Here is a 21,455-nt window from a genome sequence, read left to right as displayed (position 1 = left end):
AAATATTGTGAGAATTGACTGTTGGTCAGTACCATTTCTGTCCTATCTATTCTTTAGACTGTCTCCGAAATACCAAAAGTAGAAAAGAGTAAGATTTTGGCAGGTTTCTGAAATATTGACATTTGAGTCTCAACTTCTTATTAATAGTATAAATAAATCTAAATGATTTTTTGAGGGGTTGAAGACTTAATAATAGGAAAGTAAGAAAACTGTATATTACTATTAAGTATAGGAAAGTAGCTTTTTGTCTTGTCCTTGATCCTTTAAACGCAAGAGTGCTTTTACACCAAAAACAAAACAAAAAACATCATGGAAAAATCATGACCTTCCCCTGTTTTGGCAGTTTGCCGGCCACTGTGTTATGACATCTGGGAGCATTATAAAAATATTTCTGAACTATGGAGTGGACTTCTGGATTTTTTTCTTTATTATCTTTGAAGTAGCAAATCTCCTTATCCATTCCTAAAAACTAACGTACTTTCAAAGGCACATATACAACTTTAAAAGACAGTTGAGGCAAGGGGTCCTATTTGGCTCTACTCCCAGTTTCTGCAAACAGAATCGTCCTGACACATGCAAAAGTAAGCTGCATGAGAAATAAGACAAGAAATAAACTGACTTTGGGGAATCAATCATTTACTAGATAGAGCAGAAGTGCTGGAGTTCTGCCAGAGTTGGATACAAATACCATTGTCTCTGTCTTGGTTGCTTATTGTGTCTCACATGGCTCCTTGCTCATGATGTGCCCTCAGTGATATTTGCTAATGAGCAAGCATCTTGCCTTCTATCATCTTGAAGTGCTGGGTTCACCAGGCAAATTTATTCAACAAAATTTTTGAGTGGCCACTGTATTCCACGTATTACTCATGGCAGCCAGGTTGCATGGGTGAACAAAGTCCTTGCCTTCGTGGAGCTTGCTTTCTAATGGCAAAGCTAGATAGCAGAGAAGTTAACAGATAAATTTTTTCCTGATGTTGGTAAATGGCAATGAGTTCACATTTATTGTGGTAAGATTTGCTTTCTAGTTTCTGATGAAAAGACAGTCTGTTGGAATTATATGTTTCTGGATCAATATAAATTAATTATAATTAATTGTAATTAATCTCTCCCCAGTCCCCCACCCCAAAAAGTGGGTTCTAATATATTTACATTCTGTACTAATGTAAAAACAAATATTTAATGTCAGTGTTATTGCATTACCTACATTTTAAATTACGTCTACTGCATTCCAGAACCAAATATAAAACTTGCTTTAGAGAACTCATTCAATTACTGTGTTTTTAAGGGACCATCAACTTAGTTCAATCATGTCTGGAATGTATCGTACAATTGAGGTGCAAATTTAGTGCAGTAACACACTTCTTTTTGTCCCTGAAAGGCTGTTTTTATATCACTAGTATATCTTACGAGTGACTAGAACAAAGGGTTCAGCAAGGTAAACTTCCTGGAAATAAATAGGAATGAGACCTATCAGTAAATAATAAAACAGTTTGAAATGCCAAACTGTTGATTTGAGTTTTAGCCTCTAGATTTTAAGGTTTTGAGCAGGAGGTGTCCTAAGCTATTTTTTTGGAAGATAAATCTGGAGGTAGTTTTGTTTGGGATGGATTGGCACAAAAGAGACTAACATTAGTAATCCTGGAGGAAATAATAGTCTAAGGACTCTAAAGTTCTGAAGATGCCGTATATATTAAAGGTAGTCGTCCTAAGGAATAATCACTGGGATGTGGTAAGTGAATATCACAATTGTGGGAGGACAGAGAGCTTTGAGAATGGAAGAGTGGTGTTATCTTCCGTGGAAATGGATAAAGCCCATGGAGAACCTGGGGTACTTTCCTGTATCACAGTTTTATTGTAATATTATAACAGATAATTACAAGTTGCCTACATTGCTGTTTATTGTGTATTTCATCACTTTAGGGGTCTAGTATGGTAGATGTTAGTAATAATCTAAGCCAGTGAAGAAACACTGAAGTGGAAAATTTGAAAAATAAATTTGGTAGAAATGTAAAATCGTGCCCCCCCCCAAAACAAATCTGGCACCAATACAGGTTTTTTTAAAAAATAAACACTGAAGTGGAAAATTTGAAAAATAAATTTGGTAGAAATGTAAAATCGTGCCCCCCCCAAAACAAATCTGGCACCAATACAGGTTTTTTTAAAAAAATTTTTCAAGTAAAGTTATTTCATAAATTAAATAGACTTGTACAGATAGTTTTTTTGTTTGTTTGTTTGTTTGTGTTTTGTTTGGTTGCTAGGCTTTTTTTGCAGATGGCCTGTATGGAGATCCAGACCTGTGACCTTAGTATTACCAACACCATGCTCTCCCAAGTCAGATAGTATTTAGAAAGAAAAGAATGTAGTTTTATTAATAATTCACTACATTCTCATTCTCAACTTACTGTACATCATTGGAAACTTGTATATATTCTGGCAATGGGAACCATCAGTGTTTGGAAATGAACAGTTGAAAAGGCTGGTTATCTTTGTACTAATAGCCAGTAGTACGAATAACACCAACATTTATTACTAACATTCCCTTGAGATTTTTGGGTTGTCCTTAATAGCATTTCTTTTAAATTTTTTAAAAGTAGCATTTTGTAACACATTGTTTGGCAATATTCTGATATGATTTTAGAACTTTGTAGTCTCTGTTGTAGTATAATTATATCATAGGAGGATTGCTCTAGGTTAAATTTTTAAGGTTGACTTCTAGAATTCCTAGTGGTCCTTCCCTTCTTCCCATTGTATCACACTTGAAGGATGGCATTTGCATATAAGACATTCTGTTACGGCTGTGCCCATGTTTTTTGTAGACATCAGCATAGATAAAGGTGTTGAGTTAACATATAATTCTAGGCTCTTTAGTTTTAATTTCAAGCTGTTTAAGGTGGTTGAGGACTAAAGAACTAAAATTATGAGTAGGTATTAAAAGTGCGTAATTTGATATCAGATGGGATATGATTTTGTTGGTAGGGCGTGCAATAGACTTTGGAGGCCCAACTTTTCAATACTAGTCAGACTTGAAAATGGGATAAGAGTGCCATGTGGAATTTGTCATACCGTAGGATATAAAGGTACTAAAAGAGTGCTCAAAAATCACCCAGTGCCTAGAACAATAACCTCTAAACTTTTATGTGGTTGTTTTCTATATATGTTATAAAATACATACAAAATAAATTTTGAAAGACTAAGATAAAATAGACTAGAAGCTCTGATACTTCGTTTCTTCACTTTGATGGATCTTCAGGAGCAAATTGTCAAACCTATGAAAACCTTTCTGAATGTTAACAGTAGGTAGGTTAGATATTAATTTTCAAGTTTAAAAACAAGAGCAAAGGGTTATATCTTCAAGCCAAAATAATTTTTTAAGGATTTGGACGAATATTCTATAATTAACAAATAATGATGAATAGAGCCTTACTTTAATATTGGAATTGCTCCATTGCAGTGGGTTTTTCCTCGAAATTCCTTCAAAAGAAAATATCGTTGAAATATTAAGGGAATATGGAATTTCTCCACGTATCTAAGTCTTTTATCTCTTCCTTCTGTTCTTACATGTTTCTTAGGTTCATGATATTTATTAAGTGTGAAGCAGGTCTTTTAGTGTCAGTTTATGAATGCTGTTGATTTTTAACAGTAAACATTGACTAACTTTCTAGTTGGGCTGTTGTTGGCTACTTTATACATGTCTTATTCCATTTCCTTGTCTAGATGCATTTTCAGAATGAAGTGAAATAAATAAAGTGTAGTGAGTTTTAGAGAGGCATGCTTATCTCATTCCTGGTTTTATAGGCAATACTTTATTTTTTCTCTCCCCATCCCCCTTTTATTGTTTTGTTTAGTGGCAATACTTTTTTAATAGTTCACTATTAATATTGATATAGGTTAACTTATTAATATGAATTGGGACAGTATTCATCATTTGCTACACTCTGGAAGAGTTTAAAGGTTTTCGAAGGAATACTATTTTCTTTACGTTTTTCTGGAACTTAGGGGAAAACCATCTGAGACCAGCATCTTTTTTCACAGAAAATTGTCACTTAGATATTTAAAAATGTACTCCTACAGAATTTTATAGAGAGCATTTTTAACTTTTAAATCCCTAGATCTATGGTTATATTTATTTTTAAGTCTTAATTATAATCATTTGTCTTCTCTTTCTTAATGAATCCTGTTGGCAGTTCTTCTGTTTTATTGTTTGTTTCAAAGATCAATTCTTGGCTGTTAATTCTTCCTTCTCCACTTCTTGTTTTTCCCTGCCTTTATTAAAATGCTTACTTCATTTATTTTCTGTTCTTTCTTACATAATAATAAAAGCATTTAACTTTTTGAATTTTTTTCTGAGTGTAGTTTTGGATGACTTTCCACAGCCTTTGGTGTGTGGAGTGTTCTTACTGCTGTTGATTTGTAAGTTGCCTTTAAGTTTTTGAGTTCTCTTCCCAAGAGTTAAGAATTGAGTTTCTAGATTTTCTCAAATGGATAGATTTTTCTTTTTAAACTTTATTTTATCAAGTGCTAATTTTTATAGCATTTTTGTCAAAGAATTAACTATGTTTCCATAGTTTCTCTTTATATTTGTGGTCTATTATGTTGATACTTAAAACTTTTTATTGGTTTCTAGTAGAATATAGAATGTTATATGATCATTTCATTAGTGATTTATGGCCTTCAAATATTATATAGAAGGTTCCTGACTTAAAGTGGTTTGAGTACAAGTTTTTGACTTTACCATGGGTTTGTCAGGACGAAAATGTATTTTCAACTTAGGATATTTGTGACTTTTGATGGGTTTATTGGGACGTAGCCCCATCCTAACTCAAGGAGTATCTATATATATATCCTGTCCCAGTAGCTTTAAGTTCTACTTTTCTTGATACTAATGTTATAGTATATGTATGTGCATTCTTTTGTGTATTTTCTCATCCATCTACTTTTAGCATTTTGCTTTCCTATGTCAAACATCATAAAAGAAGATTTAGGTTTTTATTTTTTTAACCTCCTGAAAGTCTTTTATTTTTATGGGTATTTTATTAAATAGGAAATAGTTTTTAATTGTGTGTCAGTTTTGAAACCAGAAATACAATTGTTATTTAGGCTCATTTTGGGTTATAACTGGTTTCATCATTTACTGACAGTCCTTTTCAGATCTTCATATCCCCATTTATAGAGTTCTTTGGATTTGTAATTTTTTAGTGATTACGGTTTTTATTTACGGGCAACAGTTTGACCGTATATCCAGGTTCTGAGCTTATAACCTTTCTGCCTTTCTCTGAACCACTGTCTTTGTAGAATGGGTTAAAGTGTTTGTTTTGGTTTTGCATAGACTTAGGCTGGTGCCAATCTTATTTTCATTCTTTTATATTGGTAACCTATTTTGCTCTGCATTGTCCAATATAGTAGCCACTATCTACATGTAGCTATTTAAATTAAATATAAATAAGATTAAAATTCAGCACCTCATTCATACCAGCCACATTTCAAGAGTTCAGAAGCTGCATGTAACTAATAGCTGCCATATGGGGTAGTGCAAACATAGAACATTCCCATCATTGCAAAACTGCAGTGGACAGTGCTACAGAGTTTTTTATTTAGTTCTGTTACAGTTTTCTTCTGTAATAACTTTGGTTTTGCTTCCCTTAAGTTTATAGTTGCCTCTAATTAAGTACGCCAATTATCTCTATGTTATTGTTTTCTATCCTTGTATCTAGCTCTTACTACTGTTAAAGGGGGAGAATATTCAGTGACACTTGTTAAATCACAATAAGGGAAACTTATTTAAGGGAGGGGACTGTCATGATTGGTATAGGGACCACTGTGATGGAATTTTGCAGTGGGTGAGAGAGACTCCAAGTACAGCATGGGAAAGTGGGAATTTGTAGCTGAGGAGCAAGGTGGGGGTCAGTGCATGGAAAATGAAGGATAAGGTGGGATTCTGGCTAAACTGACCTGACAGGATTCTTGCTGAAGGCAGGCCAGAGAGATCAGACATCACCTGGGGGATGGTGGAGGAGGAGAGTGATCAATTATTGAGGGGGTCAGAGGGTTCTTGCCTGACTCATTAGGGTTCTTACCAAAACAGGATTTTACCACAAAGTACACAGATGAGCCTAGAAGGTTTAGGAGCCCGACGGGGGATGGTGGAGGAGGAGAGTGATCAATTATTGAGGGGGTCAGAGGGTTCTTGCCTGACTGACTCATTAGGGTTCTTACCAAAACAGGATTTTACCACAAAGTACACAGATGAGCCTAGAAGGTTTAGGAGCCCGAATAAAGTTTGGTTAAGCAAAGAATTTTTGTTACTTCCTGCCGTGTGAGATTATTTTGATCATTAGATTAGGTATTGGAAGTGATTAGCATAGTTTGGATGCATGTAATAAGTATTCAAATGTCAGCTGTTAATTTCTTACTGTTTTCATCTCAGGTTCTTCCATAGTGCAAAGGAAAAAGAAAATTAATTTTGTTGCCCACATCCTGTTTTAATTTTTTAGTCATTTCTGACCATTATTTCCTCTTATGTATGTTTTAATTCTGCTGTCATGGGTTCAGATTTTCTCTTTTTTTTCTTTTCAGATTTTATGTTTTCTTTTCATGTCATCTCGTTACCCTTTCATATTATCCAGTTATCTTATGATAGAGGCTATATTATCTTCTACTCTATTGGAGATGCCAGAAGATTCATTAATTGTTTTACTGAATTTGTATAATGAATAGTTTTCTAAGGGTATGTTCTTTCTGAATTTCTCAAATTTGTTTTCTTTCTCCTTGTTCCAAAGTGTTTAATCATATTTCCCATACTGTGTTTTCTTTCACTATTCTTAAAAAATAAGTTGATCTATTCAGACACTAGAAAAATTTTGTAGCTAACTGTGTTAGTTTCTCTGGGTTGCCATAACAAAGTACCACAAACTGTGTGGCTTAACACAATGGAAATTTATTCTCTCTCAGTTCTGGAGGCTAGAAGTCTGAAATTAAGGTGTTGGTAGGGCCCTGCTACCTGTGAAAGCTCTAGGGAAGAATCCTTTCTTGCCTCTTTCTGCTTCTGGTGGTTACCAGCATTCCTCAGTACTCCTTGACCTGTAGCAGCATGACTCCAGCCTCTGCTACTGCCTTTACATGGCCTTCTTTCTGAGTATCTGTGTCTCTGTTTTCACGTTGCCTTTGTATATAGACAGCAGTCGTTGGATTTTGGGCTCACCCTAATTCAGTATTATTTTATGTTAACTAATTACATCTGCAAAGATTCTGCTTCCAAATATGGTCACATTCTGAGATTCTAGGTGGACATGAATTTGGGGACGAGGGATGACACTGTCTTACTCAGTACACTGGACTTTTGTTATTATTGTCTCTGCTACTGATATAATCGTTGAATCATTTTTTCAATTCTCAATCTGGAATGCAGATTGATAGGTGCTATGAATACTTAGCATACCTTTGCTCTGAAATAATTGAATTTCCTTTTATTCGCACTGGTAGTTCTCTGGGGCTCTGCACCATTGAATTTATTGTGTGAAGAACTTCATTTCCCTGTATATAGAAAAACTTACCAGCTTTACCTGCCCCCTCTCCTGATTTTTTTATAGTACCACCCTAAATGTTAATATCTTTTTTATTTGTGTATTTCTTTAATATTTAGGAGAAAATTATAAACAAAGTTCCTTTTGTTTTCTGTCATCTCCTTTACCTCTTTCCTTCCCCAGAGGTATCCACTATCGTGGATTTGGTATGTACACTCCCAGTTCAGGTTTTTATATGTATAAAGAACCTTTTATATATATATATATATATAGTTGTTTTTTTAAAAAATTTTAATACAGGTTTTTTGGTTTTGTTTTGCTCTAACCAGCTAGCCCCAGATTTTTATATTTTTATTCATGAGCAGAACACAATATTGTTTAGTTTAAAACTTATGTGAATACCATCAGGGTGTACATATCCTGCAACTTGGGTTTTAGGAGGGTTTTGGATTTTTTTTTTTTTTTTATTTTAACCATCAGGGTGTACATATCCTGCAACTTGGGTTTTAGGAGGGTTTTGGATTTTTTTTTTTTATTTTTTTTACTGAATCAAAATTTATTATACATCTTCTGGGGGTTCAACATTGAGATATGTTGATCAATCAATATTACTAGCATATATATTGTTACAAATCATAATTATTCTTTATGGCCCCTGTCCAATCTCTCCTCATCCCCCTCTACCTCCCCTCCCCCCTCTAATTACCCTAGATTTCTTCCCTTCTTCTGAAAGAACAATGGTTATTCTGTTAATTTGTTACCTATATGATTTGTCCAATGCTGAGAGGTGTGATCAGATCCTCCAATATTATATCATAGAGCAGATGCTTCTTCTGTCACTCTGAAATGGGCTTTGTGGAGAGAGACATCCTCTTCTTTATCTCTGCTGGTGACTCTCCTTGTGTCAGTGCACTCTCGTGGTTGGCGGACTTTCTGTGTGGTGGTTGTGGTGTCTAGTTGCTTTCGCAGCAGCCATGGTTGTTGTGGTGGCTATGGTGGGCCACCCACATGGAGGTGATGTTTTTGGCATGCTCCTTGGCGCTGGCAGTGTACCTGTTTGTGGGGTGTGTCTGGTCCTTTTCTCCATGCCTTGGGTTCATAAGCAGGCCCTGAGGCACTGGCGTGGTGTGTGCCTGGTTGTGGGAGGGCGATCCGGTCCCCTTCTCCATGCCTCGGGTCAGCATTGTGTTTTCAGGATCTCTGAGTTGTTATACATAATTTTAACTTGGTTTGTATAACTTGTTTACATTTCCTTAAAAAGACTTTTTTCTGTCGGTGTGACTGTATCCACATCATGTTAGTTGACTTCAGGGTTCTAAATTGATCCATGTCTTGGGCTCATTGTGTTCAAATCTTCTATATCCTTTGGTCTGCTTTCTGTTTGTTCTTGTAGATTTGTCAGTTTCTCCTTGTGCTGTCATTTTAAATTTAATTTTATTGTTTATTACAAATATTTTAACATTTATTTGTACATATTTGTGGGGTACAGTATGTTGTTTCAACACCTTCATATACTGCACAATGATTTGCTTAGGGTAGATAGTATAGTTTAGGGTAGTTAGCATACTTTTACTATTGGATCACATCCCCCCACCCCACCCCTGCCTCCGGTAACCATTATTCTACTCTCTACTTCTATGAGAACTACTTTTTTTTTTTTTTTGGTTGATATCATGTGGTGTCTTGTATTTTTGTGCCTGGCTTGCTTCACTTAACATGATCGTTTTCAGTTCCATCCATGTTGCTACAAGTGATAGGATACCATTTTTTAAATATATGTGTAGCTGAGTAGTATTCCTTGTGTATATATACCACAGTTTTTTTAAGGTTGTGTATTTATACCACATTTAGGTTGATTCTATCTCTTGGCTATTGTGAATAGTGCTGTGATGAACATGAGAGTACAGCTATCTTTTCGATATATTGTTTTCATTTCCTTTGAGTGTACACCCAGTAGTAGGATAGCAGGGTCACAGGATAAATCTGTTCTTAGTTCTCCGAAGAACCACCATACTGTTTTCCCACAGTGGCTGTACCAATTTATACTCCCATAGTTCTGGCATTTTAAAAATTCGTATATTTCCAGGATGGCTAGTTAGGTGCATACAAGTTCATGATTGTTATTTTCACATTGTTATTGGTCATTCCTTTCATCATCCTGTAGTATTCCTCTTGATTTCTATTAATGCCTTTATTTTAACTAGCTTTCTTTGGTACGTACTAGCTTAAGTATACCTTTTTTCATTGCTTAATTTTCAGCTTTTCTGTGTCAGTTTTTTTTTTAAGCGTGTTTTTAAGAGGTGAGTTAAATCCATTTATATTTACTTTGATTGCTATTATATTTGGAATCATTTTTGTCATCATTTTTTGTTTAAACCTTGTTTTTTATTTGCCTTTGTTTTATTCTTTTTCTGTTGTTCATTTAGTAGTTATCTTTAAATGTAAAATACAGGGCCGACCCCGTGGCTCACTCAGGAGAGTGTGGCGCTAGGAGCGCCGAGGCTGCAGGTTCAGATCCTATATAGGGATGGCTGGTGCGCTCACTGGCTGAGTGCGGTGCGAATGACACCAAGCCAAGGGTTACGATCCCCTTACCGGTCACAAAAAAAAAGAATGTGTAGTGCAGACTGTTGTGCATAAGGGGTGTTAATGCATGTTCATTGAGTCACTTGGCAATTGATTGATTAACCATTCTGAATAACCATTGAACCAAACTAATCATGACATGGCTAAAATAAATGAGTTTGTCTTTCATTTTCAGTGAGAAATAAGGCCCTCTTCAACTAGCCTGGGAGCAGACAAAAGAGAACAATTATTGCCAAAACAGAAGATAGGCATTCATACCCACAGAATCCTTTGAATTCCACAATGTGGGAATTAGAACCACATTATTCTCCAGTGAAAAATGGCTCCAAGTGGATGATGTTGAAAAGATGCTGGTTCCAAAGACTAGATGCTAAACTCAGAGTGAAAAAACAGTGGTCATTGGTGACAGAGAGCCATTCCACCATAGCTCTTCTAGCAAAAGCAGTTATGCTTGCAGAGTAAATTGTGCATGAACAGCAATCTAAATCAAAACTAGATGGGAAAAAATATTAACATAAAGAGCATAACAACGATTTCAGTTTAAAGAGAACAGTTCTCTTAGAATCAGAATTACTATGAAAAAAATGACAAAAAACAACTTATAAGATAAGCAAAGCAAGTTGTATTTCTACTCAATTTCACTCTGTCAGAACTACATGAGCACTGCCAGAAGACTAAAATCTAACCTTTATTTTGATTTTAAGCATTTATCTTTCCATTTCTTGTTCAGTTTAATGCCTTTGGAAAAGCCCTACTTCGGTGAATTTTTCCTAACATGCAGATTGTTTATAATTTTACACAGTTATGCAAAATTATAAGTAAATTAGCCCATTCAATATTTTGCAAGCTATTTAGCCTAAAGGAAATTTACCAGCCTTATTCATTTAAGAACTGTTCTCACTAAGGAATCTGTGAAACACAGAGGTATCATGTCAATCGAAGAGAATTTCTTTTGGAAATGAAACACATCATGACTGTGGTGCCATCTGGATCACCTCATCCATGTTACTCTGAGCTGATGTTACTGAGATACGGCTGGTCTGTTCCCACCTGGTCTTTTGGACATAATATAGGCTATTCCTAGAGCCAATGGCCAGTCCTTCCTTCCCAACTTAATAACTGCCTCAACTACAATCAGCTCTACATAGCCTTGAACATACTAAATTACTAAGTATATACCTTCTTAGAATCATAGATCTTCCCCTGGCTGTGCCTGAGAAGTTCAGAATCACACACAATGCTCTTGAATCTTTGCAAACTATCAACATTTTCTGCTCCTTGCATGCCCTCACATTTACCTTTGACTTCTTGCACATCACTTCCTCTCTCTTCTGTCATCGCCCCCCAACAACAAGGAAGATTTTCCTGTGTGAAATGACCTCCACTTATTTATGATATATGAGTATCCTTCTGCCCTTCCTATGCATTGATGACAGTATGATCAAGCCTTTTTTTTTTCAGTGTTGGATATTGTATATTTTAAAATTGGTAGAGGTTTCGATGATATTTTTCTTTGGAGAGGCTTCACCTTCCTCCCCTGCTAGACATATAGAGTTGGGGCTGAAAACCTTAATACAGTGGGAGACTGAGCTGAGTTGTGTCTGGGTTACAGTTTTGGTAAGGCTCTGTCTACCTCTGGTTTATTCTTAGGGCATAACCTTATTTTCCACCCCCAGTTCCATCTGAGAGCCTGATATGTTGACCAGTGCCCTTCCATCCACTTAGGATATTCTGAACTCTAATTCTAGTTTCCTAAGTGAAATTGCCAAAAACTCTTTTCTGCTTTTAGCATGTTTAGCCTCCTGCCATTCACAGCTTCAGAATTTGCCTTGAGAGGATGGGTACCTGGCATTATATCATGCTTAGTTCCCTCTCATCTCTTTTCACTGGTGATTTGGCATTTCAAGTCTCTAATGTCTTTTCAGTCCTGTAAAACCATCGACAGCTCTGCTCCATTTCTCTGTCTCCAGAAGTGGCCCTCTGCCAAGACACCAGATTCTAAGATCTTTTCCAGAACCAGCCAGTGTCTCCAGAAAGAAACAGCAGCAGAATACAAGCTCACTTCTGTGGTTCTTTCCTCTCTGGAATATTGGCTCCTCAATATTGTCATTACTTTAGCATTTCTCTGTTTTTTTTGTTTTTTGGGGTTTTTTTGTCTTTTTCTTGACCGGTAAGGGGATCGCAACCCTTGGTGTGGTGTCGCCCACACCGCACTCAGCCAGTGAGATTTCTCTGGTATTTTGAGTTGTGTTTTTTTGTTTGTTTTTAATCTGGCTTTTCTAGTTATTCTCAGTGAGGGTGTTGTTTTGCTATCAGCTATCCATCATGTACCTTCTTGTAATTTAGTTGTTGAGAAACTGGGTTATTTATCCCTTAGTGTCCTGTGGCGTCCATTTTCTGATTGTATCCCTGAAGTGTTATTTTCTTGCCTCTTGGCATATCTAGCAATGTTTTATTGGATGCTGGACGTTTAATTTTACCTGGTTGTAACATGTAGATTGTGTTATCTTCCTTTAAAGAGGCTTTGTTTTGTTGGCACATAAATTACTTGTCCTTTGAGCAGGTGAAGAGTAGCGCACGTAGTAGTTTAGCTCCACAACTAAAGCAGGATCTTCTGGGATCTTTTTTGAATGTTTCGTGCTGCTTTGGCTGGTCACAGTTCAAAAGCCTCCCAGCCCATATTACTTCTGGAAATTCAGTTCACAGCTATCCAGTTGCTCTTCACCTGGCCTGACAGTTTTACCTTATGCATGTGTTTTTTAGTATTCACCTAACACTTCTGAAGGGGATCTCATGAAGATTTGTGTACTTCTGGAAATTCAGTTCACAGCTATCCAGTTGCTCTTCACCTGGCCTGACAGTTTTACCCTATGCATGTGTTTTTTAGTATTCACTTAACACTTCTGAAGGGGATCTCATGAAGATTTGTGGAGCTCTTTTTTTTCTTCCTCCTCTCAAGAGTTTGTGTACCTTCTTCCTCTTGAGAATTTTGCCTTGTAGTACCTTAGCCTCTGAACTCTGATCTCTGAGAGTTTGTTTCCTCAACTCATGCTCTGCTTGAAATCCCTGTCCGTGCTCTGCAGTCTAGAATGTGCTTCCAGGCAGAAAGCCAGGGAAATCTTAGAGGTTTCCCCATTTGTTTCTCAGTCTTACATTGCCTATTGTCCAGTTTTCTAGAATGTAAATCTGATCACTAGAAGGTAAATCCATCATGGTCAAACGCTGAAGTCCTGTGGTGTCATTGTTTTCTTTCCCAAATTTTATTATAGAATTATTCAAATACACAGCAGAGTTGAATGAGTCTTACAATGAACACCTGTATACCTACCTCCATATCCTACTATTAATATTTTACCACATTTTATCACATATCCATCCTTCTATCCATTCATTAGTCTGTCTTATTTTTAGTCTGTTTAAAAATCAGTGCTATTCCTCTCTCCCTTGCATTTCCTGAAATCTGGTAGGTAGATTTAGAAACTTGAATAAATCCAGGTTTGAGTTTTGCAAGAAGACACAGATGGCCTTGCGTACTTGCATCAGAAGACAAGTAATGTCTTGTCTTTTTTGTGTTATCAGCCAGGGTGATCATTGCCTGGATCCATTATTTCATTAGGAGATAAAGAATGGTATCATTTCTGTTTTGTTTAATAGCCTGAATCCATCTATTAAAGAGAAAATTGTCCTTTTCAACTATTTGTTTACACTGAGGTACAATTTTTATTTACCAATTTTCAAAATAAGTTAGTTTTCTACCATCCTACAAGGGCTATCGATGAAGTTTTGGGGGAGAAGGTATATGATTATGAAGTCATGGATTTAAATACTTGAGGGATTTCAAGCCATTGTAGTCATTATTCTTTTTGATACTCAAATTGTCTCATCTTTGACTAGTGAAATCTTCTTCAGGCTGCTGCTGCTTTTCTTTTCTCTCTTTTTTTTCCCTCTTTTGAATCTTTTCACCTTGATTGCAGTAATCCTTGAGAGCTTTCTTCTCAACATTAATATTTAATAGGAGCCTGTGCTTTGAATTTTTCTAGGAGGGACGACCGTAATTTGAACCCAGTGGTTCTCAATGATTTGGCCCTCACAGGAGAAATTTGGCAATGTCTGTAGTCATTTTTGGTTGTCACAAAGAGGAGTGGGGGTTGGTACGTGCACCGGTAGAGATCAGAGATGCTGCTAGATATTTACAGTGCATAGGACGACTCCCCCAACAAAGAATCATCCCACTCAAAAGGCCAGGTGTTGAGAAATCATGCCATATACTAATTTAGCTAACATTTGTGTAGTGTTTTAACAGTTTATGAAATCATTTTGCCTTTCCCACAACCCCATGAAATTGGCATTATCTGCCCATTTTAAACAGGTGAGTAAATTTGAGGAGGTCATATGACTTATCAAAAGCTCATGCAATTAGTAATTAAGAAACTAGAATTTGAAATTGAGATCTTTAGTAAGTGTTCTACCATCAGATTCTCCCATTAAATAAATAGCTGTACTTATAATTTTGCAAAAGTAACAGAGTTGAGAGCCAAAAACTGTTTTAAGTGATTTTATCCTTCAAACAACCCTATCAGGTACTCTGCTGTAATATATGAAGATAGTAGTAGCTTGTCTAAGGTCAAACAGCTGTTAAGTAGTAGAGGCAGGGTTCAAACCCAGGCAGTCTGGCTCCGTAGCCCACACTTTTAACTACTATGTATTGCCTCACAATTTTTTTTTTTTTAATTAAGACTCAGAAAAGGAAAAGAAAGAATTAAAATTTTAAAAGAGGAAAAAACACACACACATAAACAAAGACCAAAAAATTAAGATTCAAGCATAGTGTTTGTGTTTATATTTCAATCTTTAATTTATTTGAAGTTTATTTTGGTGTGAGGCAGGAATCCAACTTTTTTTTTTTTAATTAACTGATTTTAAAATATCACCTTCGTTAAACCATAAACTGCTGTATATACTTCGGTATGCTCTCTTTTTGTTCAATTTTTCTGTTCTTTAATTAGGAGCAGATTATTTGAATTACCATAACTTTAACGTGTTTTACATAATAGTGCAAATCACTCCCCTCTACTTTTGTCCTTTGTTTGTCAGAAATTTTCAGGGGAAGGGAACCGTCCCCTCACATTTATTCTTCCAGTTGTATTTTTAAGATTATTTTTTAAAATCCCCTTTGCCTCTTCTCTCCCCTTTTCCCTCAAACCTATTAAGTTTAAGATTCTAGATTAATTTGTAGAATATTAGCATCTTTAAGATTTGTGGTTAAATTTCTTGTTAAACGTATTCCAGGGTCGTCTTTTATTGTTACAGTCAAGAATAAAATCTCTTTTTCACTTGTGTATTTCTAAATAAAAGTTATTTTTAAGAAGGTGACATTTGGAGAAAAACAGCATTTGAGGTAAGAGTACAGAGGTAGTGGGAGAAGACCCAAGTGTAAAGGTCCATGATCGGGAAGTTTCCCTGCCAAAGAAACTGGTAGAGTGAGCTGGGAGAATAGCAGGAAATGAAATCAGAGAGGGAATAGAGGTGTGACGGTGGTATGGGGCCTTGTGTGAACCATTGCAAAAACTTAAGCTTCTGTTCTTTATGAGATGAGGAACCATTTGGAAGGTTATGTACAGAACACTGGCATTAACTGAGATTTTAAAACAACATTACACTGACTACTATGTCAATGAGTTGGAAGAAGGTGCAAGTGACCATTGAGGACACTGTTGAAGAAACCATGTGAGAAAAGATAATGACTTGGACTAGGGTGATTAAGGTGGTATGAAGTGATTGGATTCTGGATACATTTAGATGGTAGAGCCTAAAGGATTTCATGATTAAATATGGGGTATTGGATGAAAAGAAGGGAGTTTAGGATTTAGGACTCAGCAGCTTAGAAGTTGAGGAAGAACAGGAAGCTCAGTTTTGAACAGTGTTAACTCTCAGATGCCTATCTCAACCATCTAAGTAGAGGGCTGGCCAGTTAGCTCAGTTGGGGTTCAGGTCCCCTTACCGACCAACCACCAAATAAAAAGACCTCTAAGTAGAGATATTGAGTGGGCAGTTAAGTGTACAAGGCTGAACTTATATTCTTAATATTGAATAATTTTGATATTCAGGAATAAATCCCCACTTGATTATGATAGCTGTTTATATTGTCATTTTAAAAAATTCCTCCCCCCCCCCTTTTTTTTTGTCTTTTTTACTGACCGGCAACGGGATCGCAACCCTCGGTGTTGCGCCCGCACCACGCTCAGCCAGTGAGTGGGAACTGGTCTCCACATGAGATCGGAACCCTCGGCGGGAGCGCCGCCGCGCTCCCAAGCAGCGCACTCTCCAGTGCGCCACCGGGCCGGCCCATAAAAATTTATTTCTTTACTGTGGTAAAATATAGTGTTGGGTTTTTTTTGTTTTTAACATAAATGGGTTCATGCAGTTTTGCATCTTGTTTCAACGAAAGTGTGTGTATATGTCTGTATACTTAAGTTTATCTATAAGATGAAATTCTGGGTGTGGATTTGTGCAATGTGTGTATGAATTAAATAATTTTAAAATTCTCCAAGTTGTGTTTCAAAAATGTTCCAAAATGTATCCTTTAATAATATTGTTAAATATATTTTTATATACTCCTAGGTCCTATATAATAACTTGCAGTTTTTAGTTCAAAAGTGAGATTGACATTTAAGTTACATGACCATACCTTGGTCAGGTTTTAAATCAGCATTCTACTATTTTCTTCAAGAACTATAGAAGCATTTCTAAATTTTTTATGCCAGCACCATTTTAACTGAATAGGGATTATCTATTCTTTAATGTTTTCAAAGACTTAATTGAGGAAACTATAGTGTGAGCCCCTACTCTTTCTTAGGCATATTTATTGTATTCCCTAATTAGATGTAATACAGAAATATATAGCATTTAAACATTATAGACATGTATAGTTTAGAAAGTGAGAGACCTCCATATAGCATGTGGTGCCCTCCCCCCAAAGGTAACCCCACATTAGTGGTTTCATGCATATTCCTCGTTCTTTTCTGTGCATATTGTAAAAGTTTTACTTGGATAACATTACTGTGTCAAGATTTTATTTTACTTGAATATCTTCAATATTCGGATTTTTCTCCGGTTTAGCTTAAAGAGATTTATAAATGGCTGCAATGGAGTGTTCCATTTATAGATAGATGTACATACTGGTAGCCAGTTTTTCATTAACTAGAGCTTTTTTTTGAAGAGTTCTTATATATTTGCATTTAAAAAAGAACAAAAAAACTTTTCCCTTTGTTAGGCCAGCCTATCTAGTTAATTGGTTTCTCCTATCTACCTGCTCCTGAGGGTAGGTATGGAAATGAAGAAGAGAAAAGCTCCTAAGGAATAGTTCTTAATTTGTCATTTGTAGCATGTATTTTCTCTTTGATAATTTCTGGTTTTATCTTAAATCTCTTTTCTTAGTTTTAGTTTGTTGTTATTGCTATATATTTTTTACTGTGTACTCAAAGCTGTTGGCTTTTGTCTTAAGAGATATACTTCAGTCATAAAAGGGAATGTTGTTAATGCCCCATAGGGAGAGCTAGTTGATGTCATGTGTCAGTTTATGAGGAAAAAACATCCCTTTTAAGATTTTTTTTTTTTTGTCTTTTTTTTTTTCCGTGTCCGGCAATGGATCTCAACCCTCAGTGTCGCGCCCGTACCAGACCGGGACCGGCAACGGGATCGCAACCCTCGGCGTTGTGGCTGCACCTCGCTCAGCCAGCGAGCGGGAACCGGTCTGTACGTGGGATCCGAACCCTCGGCGGGAGCGCCACCACGCTCCCAAGCGGGGCACTGTAGCAGTGCGCCACCGGGCCGGCCCCCCAAGAATTTTTGTTTTTTTTGATATATTTTTCTTTTTCTTTTCTTTTTTTAAAAGATGACCGGTAAGGGGATCTTAACCCTTGACTTGGTGTTGTCAGCACCACGCTCTTCGAAGTGAGCGTACTGGCCATCCTACATGGGATCCAAACCCGTGGCCTTGGTATTATCAGCACCACACTCTTTTGAGTGAGCCACGGGCTGGCCCTTTGATTTTTCTAATCTCTTTTTAATATTCAAAGTTTTGGTGCAATTTTTAGATCCTAACCAGTTATCCTAAATCCTCTCATTGATCTGCTGTGTGGTCTGGTGGTTTTCATCCTTGCCAACGTACTCACCTCTCTTTACCTCAAAATGTTATCTCCTCCAGAAAGCCAGCCCTGATCAAACAGGGTGCAAAGGATGTTTTTTCCGAAAAGAATAACGTTGTCTGTATAGAAGTGTCATGTTTAGTTGGTATCATTCCCTTTCAATGGCATGATGATCGTAGCTTGTTAGAATTTTTACTGGAGTGCAGTTGTCCAATCTAACCTTCAAAGGACCGTCTTTGCATGCCACATGTGTCTGTGTGGTTGCAAGAAGGAGGCAGTTTGGGGAATGTTTATAAAGACCGCATTGTTCTTAACATTTATCTTTATCCTATACAAGTCCATAAAGGGAAACTGCTTTCAGGAGATGTCTATGCCAAAAATAAAAATGCAGCTCTAGCCCATGTTACAATGTTTTTGGTAACAGAGGTTTCATGCTACCTTTTTGTCTTTATTATGATACTACCCTTTCTTCTAACATCCTGTCTCATAGTGCCATTCACGGGCAAGTTCGTTCTTACAGAACTGTCTGCTGTCCAAATAACTTCATGAGTCATGCTTTGGCAAACTCCAGATTTGTTCCTCCTAACACTAGAATGTAGGGATCCTGCTTTCAGCATGATCTGAATTTTTCTCCTCAAAGCATAAAATTGTAAAAATCCTGGTTTTTAAAGAATTAAGTCTTTTGAAGACTTAAATTCATATTTCACTCTGGACTTAGATGGAGAGGTTACTGATTATTCTGTCCACATGTATACAAAGGAAGTTTAATGGAAATAATTTTTATCACCTTAGAATTAATTTAACAGATGGGCCAGCCCGGTGGCTCACTCGGGAGAGTGCGGTGCTGATAACACCAAGGCCCCGGGTTCGGATCCCATATAGGAATGGCCGGTTCGCTCACTGGCTGAGCGTGGTGCTGACATCACCAAGTCAAGGGTTAAGATCCCCTTACCGGTCATCTTTAAAAAAAAAAAAAAAAAAGAATTAATTTAACAGAGAGACTATGAATGTGAACATTCACCACACACACAATTTATTTTCATTACTTGGGCATGAGCTTTTGAACAGTGGATTTTGGGCTAGGTAAAAGAGTTAGTAGTTAATGAATTACTTGTAGTCTGGGGAAACTTGCCACCTTGTTTGAGAGCACCTCAAAGTCTTTTGAGGAGGAGGTGTGAAAACAAGAGGGAGAGGTATGCTTGTTTATTGAAGGCTCTCAAGTGGATAAAATTGCTGAAGAGAGCAAGTCATGTACCACCTGGGAATCAGGAGCCAGCGACTCACCTTAGCAGACAGTTGAAAACTATCAGGTGATGAAAGCATGCAGGTTTTGTAAAGTGTTCTCAGAAACCCGTCACAAGTTTGATACCTAGGCAAGCACTTAGGGCTTCAAGTAATTGGATTTCATCATTGAAAAAGAAGCAAGTTTCCTTACTCACTCTGAAGGTCAGTGTATTAGAGAAATGGAAATCTTTTAACAAACTAATCAAACATCCTGTCAGCAGTGTCATATAGGTATTGAATCTTTGGGATAATGAGTTGAGGAGCTGGGTTTTTATCAGATGCTGAATTGTGAGTTTTGTTTGGCTTTCACAGGTTCACCGGAACAGCACAATTCGCTCTGGCTGTGATGTGAATCCCTCTTGTGCACTGTGTGGTTCAGGCAGTGTGAACACCATGCCTCCTGAAATCCACTATGAAGCCCCTCTGTTGGAACGTCTTTCCCAGTTGGACTTTTGTGTTCACCCTGTTCTAGCATTTCCAGATGGTAAGAGAGACCTCAGAATGTAAAGTCTAATGAGTGAGTCTTAAGAGGGTTCCAGGTAAAAAGAAATCAGCCAAGGCCCCAGTGCAACTCAGATACTCTCAAGGTATCACTTTCTATCCACACAGTCTTCTCTTAGAATTTTGCAAAAGGGCTGCAGTAGACCCACCATACAAAATGTGTTACTAAAAGATTGCAGCTTGCTAAGAGGTTTTCCTCTTAACTCACCAAGTGAGTAGGAGTCTGTGGTCACTTGCCTCCAGCTATAAGTAACTAGGTCCATTATACCCTAGTATGTCTTTAATAAAAATGTATTGTCCATATATACCATGATGTAAATTAGGGTGGGCAGCACTATTTTAGGAGAATGTGCTTATATTGGGGTGTAGGTGGTTACATGACAGCTTTTCAGCATATGTATATAAGCATAGATCCTTATTTTAGCATGTACTATTTTTCTAAAGTAGACCTGCCAGATAAGCCTCTGTGTCTGCCAGTCTTCTTTTCCCACCTCCCCTTTTACAACTGCTCCTCTTCCACTTGACAAAAGAAAGGCATTCCTCTTGGCCATATCAAGTCTCACTCATTTTATATCCTGGGTCTTGCTCCAGGGTATTAAAACCTTGGACAGTGGGAACACCAAACAAAGGGACAATTTTTAAAGAGTTCAGAGCTCCTGAAGGAGAATCCCCTTAGGAATTAAGTAAAAAAGTGTTTTGAATTTTAAAAAAAATGAAGATGGAAATACCTTATTTTGTCTAGACTACAACTTAGGACAAGGTTCTGTGCCTGGTCTGCCTGTCTGTCTTAGAATAAATATTAAGAGAATTAATAACTGAAGTCAGACGTTGACTAAAGTCTGATTAGCTAAGTAGGCTTAAAAGGAAGATTTTTTTCCCTTCAATTAATGAAGCTAAATATATTTACATGCCAAAGATTTGATAAAAATATTTTTAAAGCATATGTAGTATTCTAAAAAATACAACCTTTACAGCTATTTGAATTTATGATTTTTTTTTTTTTTTGTCTTTTGTCTTTTTCCGTGTCCGGCAACGGATCGCAACCCTCAGTGTTGCCCCCGTACCGGGCCGGGGACCAGCAACGGGATTGCAACCCTCGGTGCTGCTCCCGTACCTCGCTCAGCCAGTGAGCGGGAACTGGTCTGTATGTGGGATCCGAACCCTCGGGAGGGAGCGCCGCTGCGCTTCCCAAGTGGCGCACTTATCCAGTGCGCCACCGGGCCGGCCCTGAATTTATGATTTTTTAAAAGTTACATTTCAAGTGGGAGTACATGAGCAAAAACATTTTGAAATCATGCTCAAGGTAGACTACAGAAAGCCAGTTATGAAAATCTGGAAGGGTTTTATTGATTTTCATGTAATCTCATAATGTTTCCAACCAAACTAAGAATTTCCTGCTGAATCACTGTGGTATTCT

The 21,455-nt window shown here is 37.0% G+C and overlaps 1 protein-coding gene across 2 annotated transcripts in view; it reads left to right on the top strand.

Moving 5' to 3' along the window:
• Window positions 1–21,455, top strand: part of KANSL1 (KAT8 regulatory NSL complex subunit 1) — a 200,461-nt gene that overhangs the window by 161,092 nt on the left and 17,914 nt on the right. For both annotated transcript variants that reach the window (XM_008582691.1, XM_008582692.1), the window contains one exon: window positions 19,850–20,021. In XM_008582691.1, coding sequence (XP_008580913.1) covers window positions 19,850–20,021 — 172 coding nt within the window. The remainder of the gene's footprint in view (window positions 1–19,849; window positions 20,022–21,455) is intronic.

This window comes from Galeopterus variegatus, unplaced genomic scaffold (assembly GCF_000696425.1).
Source record: "Galeopterus variegatus unplaced genomic scaffold, G_variegatus-3.0.2 Scaffold2698, whole genome shotgun sequence".
Taxonomy (NCBI): domain Eukaryota; kingdom Metazoa; phylum Chordata; class Mammalia; order Dermoptera; family Cynocephalidae; genus Galeopterus; species Galeopterus variegatus.
The sequence above is the reverse complement of the archived record's forward strand: the minus strand, read 5'-3'. Positions and strand labels throughout refer to the sequence as shown.